This window comes from Pterocles gutturalis, unplaced genomic scaffold (genome assembly GCF_000699245.1).
Source record: "Pterocles gutturalis isolate BGI_N339 unplaced genomic scaffold, ASM69924v1 scaffold2554, whole genome shotgun sequence".
Classification (NCBI taxonomy): Eukaryota; Metazoa; Chordata; class Aves; order Pterocliformes; family Pteroclidae; genus Pterocles; species Pterocles gutturalis.
In genome coordinates, this window is record NW_010127851.1 from 10,813 (window position 1) to 21,503 (window position 10,691).

General features: G+C 35.0%; 1 protein-coding gene across 1 annotated transcript in view; it reads left to right on the forward strand.

Annotated features, from left to right (window-relative positions):
- The first annotated feature begins 2,349 nt into the window (after positions 1-2,349).
- STT3B (STT3B, subunit of the oligosaccharyltransferase complex (catalytic)) overlaps positions 2,350-10,691 on the forward strand; it is a 28,056-nt gene continuing 19,714 nt past the window's right edge. Inside the window, 4 exon segments of the mRNA XM_010079392.1 lie at positions 2,350-2,452; positions 4,198-4,485; positions 5,864-5,929; positions 9,954-10,053. Coding sequence (XP_010077694.1) covers positions 4,213-4,485; positions 5,864-5,929; positions 9,954-10,053 — 439 coding nt within the window. The 5' untranslated portion in view covers positions 2,350-2,452; positions 4,198-4,212.

Consider the following 10,691-nt stretch of genomic DNA (forward strand, 5'->3'; position numbering starts at 1 on the left):
ACAGTTGTTCATAAGTTGTTCATATCCTTCTGAAGTCCGTTAGGGAGCTTTACCAGCTCCAAACATGGGGAGAATGTCAATATGTATTTTTCTTGCCACTTTCATTTGTTTAACTGATCTTTCAATGCTCCAAAAGTAAACATTAGTCATACTTTTGTAGCCTCTCTGAGTTTGAGTCATGATTTAAAAATTTGAAAGTAATCCGTGTTAGTAAATATCTTTCTTGTTTCCTTTTTCAAGTTACAGGATAACAACATTGACTGGGTTTTCAGTGCATTTTAAGTCCATTCCATAGCTGGCTGGATTGTTTGTGTCCTGTAGAACACAGAACTCCTGCTTTGTCTCGTACCATACGTCAGGCGCTTGACACTAAGCAAATTAACAATAGACCTTGCTATACTAAGATAAGAGGCTAATTTTACAGGTACAGCATTTCATAAATCACATTATAGTTGACAGTTCAGAACTGGAGAATTAATTAATATTTAGAAATCTAGTCAAATGGGAATAGTTGCAGGCTTATTAGAAACAAATGTCACATTGCTGTTTGATACAAAGATTTCTAGGTCAGAATGACTGATGTTTGTGTGAATTTTCTTACATAAACATGACTAATTACTTTTGAAAGTCCACAGTTTTATCAGTTAATGTATGCTATATAGCTGCTTATTTACTGTGTAAGAGTGTTCCTGAAAATTCCACACTCATATTTTTTTATTTACTTCTTTTTAATGTCACTTGACAGATGCTATGATAGCTCAGTGAGTGGAAACATGCAAGTTTGCTGACATCTGAACTTGAATTTCAGTTCTTTTTAGTCTTTCACTGTGCAGATGAAGAAATCTACTCATGACCTCTGTGTGGTTGTACTTCAGATATTAGACTTGTACTGATTAAACAAGTAGGAACTTGATGGGTCTCATGGTTTTGAGTGACATTGGCTTTATTCTGTTGAAAAGAATTAGTTCAAAGTAAACCTGTGATATTTTGGGAATCCTAGATATACAAAAGAATTTGATGTAGCTTTAAAATTTGTGTTAGAAGTGATGCATGTTACTAATATAAGCAGATGCTTTCATAAAATAGACTAAAATACACAGGCTTTTCTGGTCTTGAATACTAACTGGCTTTGGAATTTTTCATCATGGTTTGCTCATCTAATGTGTTGTCTGTTATGGTGTTCCATTTAGTCATCTGAAATTCTACTTAACTAATGAATATAATCTTTAATACTTATTTAGCTGAAGAATTTACATGGTTATATAAATTCCAATTAGAGTATGTTAGGAGGGTTGGGTTTATGGATGTTCCTAGTTTTAGAACTTGTGTTTACCCAGGCTTTTCTAAGCATAAACTTTTTTTTACAAAACTTTGCAGTATCAATACCTGCGGCCTTGCTAGTTTGGCTTTTGAATGATCGTGAAAGAGTTGCAGTTTGGAGTAACATGCACTGCAGTTCTTCCCACTGCAGTCTTATACCTAATTTGAAGAATTAATGGACTTTGTAATAGTTGAAACAAGTGGCTGTCTGAAGTTTGAGGAGTTGGAAAAATTATGTGCCAGAAAGATGGAAGATTAATGTCTTGATAGCAATCCATTAATGTTTTCTAATGGTGTATGGGTGATGTGGAAAACTGAGCTGAAGGTATGCATGGAAGGGCTTGCTTTCTACAAGGAATTGTCTACAGCAGAGAATGTACAAACTTGGAAGATGAAACTTCATCTGTGTAGATTCTACTTTGTGTAGATTCTCATTGGTTGAAAGAAGGGATAGGTCAAGGCCATTAGATTGATAGTGTGAACAAACAGACTGGTTCCCTTTGTTGCATGTTACTACATTATGTCACTTCTTAATGTTACATGAAATAGAGCAGTGGCAGATGTACTGCCATGGGAGTACAGAATGGGAGTTTTGCATTGATTCTTCCATGGTCTTAATTCTGCTTAAGTAGTATTCTGGATGTGGTAAATAATTGGTTGATAGACTACATTTGAAAACTAGCTTTAAAAAGGAATGCAGAAGTGTCAGGAATGTTAGTCAGAGGGATAGAAAACTTTTAAATGTTTACAAAAAAAGGCAACTCAAACCTGTAACATTTCATCTGTATGTATGCACTGGCTGTAGAAATTAAAAAAATACAGTGGACAGTAACTGAGAGCTTAGTAATTTACTTCAAAATTCTATAGATTTAGAGAGGACCATTGTACTTACATGCAAAGTGAGATGCTAAAGTTTAATTAGTTTTTAGGTTTTACAAAACACATTACTTAAGGTATGCCTAAAACTTGGGTTCTTGATTTTTGTTTGCCCCCTTCCCCTTCTTTTCCTCTGTTTCTTTCTAGGTTTAACTATAGATCAACACATCATCTTGCATCCCATGGGTTTTATGAATTTTTAAATTGGTTTGATGAAAGAGCATGGTATCCACTGGGAAGAATAGTAGGTGGAACTGTAAGTATTGTAATAATAACTTAAAGATGACTTTTAAGTTTTTGGAACTTGCAGTACAAATTCGACATTGATAAAAGAATCTTAATAAAATATGGTTTTAACTGTCAAACTGCTGCTACAGAGGGAATAGCAAGATGTTTTGAATTTTTATCTGTGGGAACTAAGACAGTGTGTCAACATGCTTTAGTCTTTATCCAGCAGCGTACTATGAACAAGAAATACAGAACTGGGTTTTACTTCCTTACATATGAACTTCTAGTAGTAATAAATAAGGGTATTGTGACTCCTGTAGTTCTGGTACATGAAATGAAAAAAGAAAAAAAAAGTTTGAAAAAGTTATCTAAATCTCTTAAGGCACAAGTTTTAATCTTAATTTTTTTAATATTTTGAGTGTACTTCATGTGTGTATGGAAAATGTTATGTCACAGGGAAAAGACCTTTTGAAATTAAATCAGCGGGACACCTGTATGAAGTGTCAGGAGTAGGTAAGATTGGTGTTGATGCAAGTTACAAGAGGAAATGTGTACAAAACGATATTATCAAATCAGAATACAAATACTGTTAATTAGTAGAATAGTTTTAATAACACTAAGTAACACAGCCATGTGCTACGTAATGTGTGAAAATACATTACAACTTTTTAATTATAGTATATAAGATTGAAAGGCATTTAACAAAGTCTTTTGTAACAATTAGGTTAGCGATTTTTTAATATCTTAAGAGGTATTTGAGACTCTTTTTATGTATGTGTGTTTTTTCCATGCCTGTCTTATATGAAATAAAAACCCTTAGAAAATAGAATTGAAATTTTGATTGCATACGTTAGTTTGCAAGTCACATGATAAATTATGTTTTAATAGTTTATCTTGAGAAGCAGCTCTCAAGGATATATGCAAGGGAATGTTCTGTCATCTGTTAATTTAATTTAGTACATCACCCTTCTTAACTTACAGAATAAACTAAGGCAGGTGAAGTCCATATTCATTCTTCTAGTGCATATTGATCTTTATAATGTTGATAAATGTGGGAGGGTAGAATTCTTATTAAGAATATTTTAATGTTATCCAGTATTCCATGATGGGTTCAATAGATTTGTGTTAAGTCTATGCTACCTTGCGTGGAGGACATCTTAATTCAATCTTACAGGACTTTATCTTAATCCTTCATACCCAAAGATGTCTACAGATGTCTTGCAAATATACAATACTCAACTGTCTTTCAGCTTTTCAGCTTAAAAAAAAAATCTTGTTGATGCACATTTTCTTTCTCCATGAAGTAAAGAGTGGCATGGTATACTTTGGAGGAAAATGGATAGGGCTGGGAAATATTGTTGGGTTTCTTCTTTCTCTCTCAGGGTTTTTGGGTTTGTTTTTTTCTTTAAGCTGTTAGCTGGCTTGAAATTTGCTTGCAAACTTTAGCTTCTGCTTCCATACCTTAACGACAAATTCTTCTCATTATATGATAAATGTCAGGCAAGAGAGGATATTATCTGTATGCTGCTTATTCGTTTGCAAAATGGATTATATGTAATTGTTAGCATTGGGATAAATTTTAAAGAACCTCTGGTATTCAGCAGTGTTGTCAAAACGTGATTAAAGTAGTATTAAAATAATTCCATTAACTTTACCTGCACTGTTTATATCAGCTTAAGAAATGTCTGTTTCATTGCAAATTATATGCAAATAACCTTACCATGATCATTTTCTGCAATAACCTAGTGATGGGGTTTTTTTTCTTCCTTTTAGGTGTACCCAGGGCTGATGGTGACAGCAGGCCTTATACATTGGATTCTAAATATGCTTAACGTGACAGTCCATATAAGAGATGTATGTGTGTTCCTAGCACCAGTTTTTAGCGGCCTTACAGCTATTTCTACTTTCCTGCTCACCAGAGAACTGTGGAACCAGGGAGCAGGGCTTTTAGCTGCCTGTTTTATTGCCATAGTTCCAGGTTACATATCCCGATCAGTAGCAGGATCATTTGACAATGAAGGCATAGCTATTTTTGCACTGCAGTTCACATACTATTTATGGGTAAGTAATTGCTGAGTCTTTTGCTTTGGGAAGGTTTTTTGGTTCCTCCTCCGACCAAATAACTGACTTTTCTTAGAATCCATTGAATTCTTATTTTCCTCCCTCTCATCCCTCTTCCTGTTGGCTTTTGATCAGGGAGATACTGAGAAGTCACATGATCTGAACCACTCTGTAATCATGTTCTTTAGTTTGCTATGTAAAAGCACTGTTCAGCTGAAGTATGTGTGTCCAATAGTAGTAATAATAATAGTAATGATGATGAGTCTATAAATGTTAAGCAAAGAGGAGGGTTGTTTCTGTTTTTCAGTTCAGAGGTATTAGTATTATGTGAGTGTCAAACTTTAGCCTCTTTATTTACCTGATAAAAAGCAGTAGACTCTGAATAAAAGTGCTTTGAATTGTCTTTTGTTGAAGCTGTTGACTGTATGGAGGGTCTAGACTTTGACTTAAGCATCCAAATTAAATGCCCAAAGCTGTCCAGAGCAAGATACTAACATTGCTTGCATGCTTTAAAAAAAAAAACAAACAACTGTCTTTAATTAGCCTACTTGCTAGTGCAGCTTGTCTGTCACTCCTTAATCTGTACGTAGAATTGTATCTGTAAAGCAGTTTTGTATGGAGTTTACCAACCTGGAGTTTTTCTGGAGTGTTGCATCTATTTTGGAAATATCACCAAGAGCATAACTATATTGGTAATTCAGCACAGATGCTGTATGTTACTGTTCCTTGAATGCATATACTTTTCATTAATAAAATTATTTATCATTTAACTAAACCGCATAGTGCAATAATGTTGCATGAACTCTTATAGCATTATGTGTGAATCAAATATATTTTGTCGATAACTTTCTAGCTTTATTTAATGTAAGTTTTTCATTCCTATTTTGCCATACCACAATCAGTTTTGGACAAAATCATACTCCTGGGCCAGTTTATGGATCTTGCTAAACCTTTAGTAGTATCTGAATGCTCCCATTAACCTTAAGGGAGTTTTTCAAAGTTACGGAATAGCTCTATTATCTACAATTGCAGAGTTGGGTCTAATGCCAGCCAAAGTAAGCCATGGATAGTCTACCTTTAGAATAATCAAGTGTTGTAATGACTCATAGAAAGTAGCACAACTACTTTTCTACCTCAGATCATGAAGCAGAGAGTTGCATTGCATTCTGCCTCTGCTTTGACTGGAGAGATAGGTTTAAGCTGTTTTGTGTGTAAATGAATTGCACTTGTGCTTTGGTTTTATGGGCATCAGTTCAGAAGCATACAAATATAATTTGATATGTGCTAAAGAAGTTCTATTGTTGTTGGTTTGGAATGAAATTTTGGAATATTGTCCAGTATTTGTTTGTCACTCATAAATACTTGGTTATTTTTAAAGGTGAAGTCTGTGAAAACTGGGTCGGTCTTTTGGACAATCTGTTGCTGTCTATCCTACTTTTACATGGTAAGCCTTATATATATATAACAGCTAAACTATTTGAGGAGGGCTTACATGATCCGTAAGCTGATGAAGAACAGAAGAAGGAGATGTTAATTTTTTTGGAGCCACAATATAAAATTGTTGCTTCATATTACTGTTAAAACCTTAAACATATGAGTAAAAACACATAGTAAGCGTTTTGAAATTTAAACTATTTAAATAAACAAAATGAAAACAATTTTTGGAAAAATTCTTAAATATGATAACTTTACTTACAAATTTATCCTGTGCTGTGAATAGGTACTCTGACTCATTGGGATTTTTGTTTTGGTGCAGGTGAATTAAGGTGTAATTTTGATATTTGTGTGCCTACGTGTCATCATTTCTAAAATGTAATAGTAATATTAAAAAATTATGGACAGAGTTACATTTATATAACTTTGAAAGCTATTTCTTTGGGTATAATTATGCCATAAATTAAAGCTTACCACTAGAACTGCTGAATGAGTTCAATGTCAGATTAAACAATCATAATGTCCTTCTTCATTCGTGATCTGTGAAAATGGAGGCTATTGCAGAAATGTTCCTAAGGGCTACAGAGGGGAAAAACAGTTGAGGAGATAAAACTAATAGTAAAATGGACGGAATTGGTTTCCACTTTCCTTTATCTTCTGAAGCCTTAGACTTGAAGAATTTTCCCGTATGAATCAGTCAAAGGCCCTTTTCCCCTAACTGATAAACTTTTTTTTGTGGCTATATGAAAAATAAATTAGCCTCAGAATAGCCAGTGGTGGCACAGTCAGGCCAATTGCTTGGTGCTGGTTAATATTGAGGTCTCAAATATTTATTTTCTACAGTCAGGTAACTAGGCTTGCAAGAAAAAGGAACTTAAGAACTGCTTTGCATGCTGTTAATTAAATGTTAATTTAGAGGTTATCTAGATGCTGCCTCGATTTCTTCTACCTTTAATGTTCATTGGGTTTTCTGGGAGATTTTTGCTGTTAATACAGCAAATAATAGCTCTGTTTATGTCGACAAAGAGGATAGCTATCTCCTGTGAGGAGTACATTTATTTCCTCCTCTGTTTCGTCTCCTTTTTGACAAGTCATTAAAAAAGCATCCACTTCTTTACACATAACACTGCTGTTTATATCACATTACAGTGAAGCAATCCTGTAGGTTTGGTACAGACTTATGTGCAGTACAGAATCGGGCAAGTAAGTTTTAAATTGTTATATTTATATACAGTAGTCTTTTTTATAGTGTGCCAGTTTATTGGCAAGATCCTCTAAAAGTGCTGTTCATAAATATACACATAACAAATGTGGTGCTTTTACAATTTTACTGCTGAAAAATCACATAATAACAAGTTCTTCCCATCTTCATCTAAGTAGTGTCTTGATCTGTGGGATTGTATGAGAAGGAGAGGGTGTGATCTAGAGTGTGCATGGTGACAGAACTTATGGAATCAATGTCATCGTCATGACATTGAATCCTTGAATGTAAATTAATGTTTTTTTTCTTTGATTTTCCTTTCAAGTGCTGTCAGATAGTGAAAGGTTAAGATCAGTCCATAGCTTAGCCTCAGTGATTAGGTGATAGAATTTTATTGCTTACAGAGTGTATCTACTTCATCCCTGGTGGTGGCTTTCCATATATTTTATTTCCCTTTTGGAAGGAGTTTTGTTAAACTGCCTTTTTAGACATTTTGCTTAGGTAAATTTTTAGGACAAGGCATAATTATACTATTTGTTACATAGTACTAATTTATCTTTCTTTGATGGAATTAGTTATATTTTCAGTGCAAGTTCACAATTTTGAGATAGTAAGAGTCAGTCCTTGTATGGGGAGTTTGGGGAACAGCTCCTTGAAAGAAGAACAGATATTGCATGGGCTGACAGAAATCTTTCTTGATAACTCAGAGGGCTGGAACACCTTCCTTGTGAGGACAGGCCGAGAGAGTTGGGGTTGTTCAGCCTGGAGGAGAGAAGGCTCCAGGGTGACCTTAATAGGGGCCATCCAGTACCTCAAGGGGGCCTACAGGAGAGATGGGAAGGGACTTTTAAAAAGGGAATGCAGTGACAGGACAAGGAGTAATGGATTTAAATTGGAAGAGGGCAGATTTCAACTAGATACTAGGAAGAAATTTTTCACTGTGAGGCTGGTGAGGCACGGGAACAGGTTGCCCAGAGGAGTTGTGGATGCCCCATCCCTGGAGGTGTTCAAGGCCAGGCTGGATGAGGCTTTGAGCATCCTGGTCTAGTGGGTGGTGTCCCTGCCCATGGCAGGGGGTTGGAAGTAGATGATTTCTAAGGTCCTTTCCAGCCCTAACCATTCTATGAACCTATGATTCTATGATTCTAACTAAATCTGCTTAAAATATGTACCTAAACTGTGGTAATTCAACTGATAGCATTGCATTGCATTGCATTCCATAAGGAGAAGGGTTTTTTCCTTCCTTCCTTTATATTTTTAGCATCTATTTGACTTCACCAACTTCTGCTTTGGGTAGCTTTTTATGGCAAGGAGGTAAAATAAAACAAAGCTTTACATTGAAGCAGTCACTGTAGGAGTAATAGCATGTTTCCACTCTTTGCGAATCTATGAAAATGCCTCAGCTTTGTTTGCAAAGTTCCAAAGTGCATCTTCAGTACAATCTTCGGTGCTTAGATTTGGTTTAATATTTTGATAATTAGAGATGCAGGTCTCTGGTCCATACAAACTGTCTGCTATCTGCATCATTCAAACCTTGCCCTAAATATGACAGTGTCCTAATTGCACATTTGTTATCATTCTGTTCCGTCTTACCTATCATGGTCTAACATTTTCTCTCAATAAATACAGTTGCCTGTGTAAACCATGATACTTCATGCTAGTAATTTGGCAATAGGATCATAATAATCTGAAACAAGTTTCTAGAAAATTTAAGAGATCTCTATTCTACTTGTTTCATGTTGTCTTAGTTGGTTACCCCAAATTTTGAAACACTGGGTTTTGTAGCGTTAGTATAAAAAAATAGTATTTGGCCTCATCTTTATTTTAGAATCTGTTTTATAGAACATAGTCATTTGGGTTTCTTTTTGGATTCTAGGACTTTAAAAATATCTATATGAATCTAAGTCCTAAAGTAAGTATAATTAAAGTGAAAACCACATTAGCTAGTACATTCTAAAAATGAAGATCTAGGGTAGTTATTGTATATATGGGACAAGTCTAGACTGTAATTTGACAAGAGGATGTGTTAAAATACAGATTGTCTAGTCAACATTAGCCGTTCTAAATGTTAGAAATGTAAATAACGCATTGTCATGATCGCTCATTACATCTTTATCTGAACAAGCAACCAGTGATATATTTATAACATTGTAGTGTTTCTGTTCTAAGTACATTGTACCAGTGCTTGTCTTCTCAGGTGCTGCTGTTACTGCAGGTTCACAATATCCATGACGTTGTTGTACATCATTCCACATCCTTGTGCAACCACCCCCTTCCGTTTCGTTCTTTCCTTACACTACAACCTGCATTGGTTGCTCTGCTCCAGTAGTTCTGCTCCTGGAGGTGTACCTTGTTCCCTTTCTCCTTGCTGGCTGGGGATACTGTTCCCTGTCCCCACCAAAAAGTGCAGAGCATGGTGCCAAATTTGTATGTGAAAGGAAAATTTTGGATCCTACACGAGAGTCCTACCACTGCCTTGTACTGCAGCCTTCACCCCTTCACCATGGGGAAGAACCCTCAGCAACTAATTCTTGTTTGCCAGCATGACTGAATTAGCTTGGAAGGAGGAGAGATATAGGAAGGATAGCCTTGAAAATCCACCAGCCCATTTCAGAAGTCTTTAATGTTAGATATGTTGGGGGTTTGTTGGTTTTTTTCTTTTTTGATAATAAATATTGAGAAATATTCTGGTGGTATTACTGGTAGTTCTGACTGCTTGTTTAGATGGCATTTGTGTTTTCTTGTTAGACCATCAGGATGGTCAATCCTGCATTGGCTATTCTACAAATTTGCATGTGTTTTCAGATCTAATTTCCTATTCCATTTCTCATAGGTCTCTGCATGGGGTGGTTATGTTTTCATCATCAATCTTATTCCACTGCATGTGTTTGTTCTGTTGCTGATGCAGAGATACAGCAGGAGGGTCTACATTGGTAAGTTTTGTTCATTGAACAGTCACTCTCAAATGCTTAAACATGAGATAAGAAATGAATTATACTGGTGTGTTTTGTATCAAGTGGAATTAAGTAATTGTGTATCAGGTTGCACTTTATTAATTTGATTACTGATTATAGTAATTTATTATCTACAGCATGGAAATAAGGAGTTAAAACATACACTTGCAAAATTTCACGTATGTAGCTGCTATTTTCTCCTTTCTAGTGCACTGGAAAAAAAACCCAATTGGATGGTTTATTTGTAGAGTCCTTTTAATATATTTATATATATATTATGTGTGCATCTGTAATAATATTTCATATTTTTGTCTTTTTCTATTATGTTAAACAATAGGTATTTTTAAAAAGTTTGTGAAGCAGAAACTATGTGAATTATTGTGACATATATGAGAAAAGACATAGGGAAATTTAAGCAACCATGTATGTTTTACATAAATTAAAAAGTAGTGTAGGAGTCTGTCTACTCCATGTGAATCCTTAAGATTTTATTGGGTTAATGGGTCAGCTTTGCTTCCAGTTTCAGGAATGTGTGAATAGGAATCTTAGAAGACTTTTTTTTTTTAATTTATTGGCTTTACATTTAAATAATCTCTAAACTGTTTTTACAGACACTT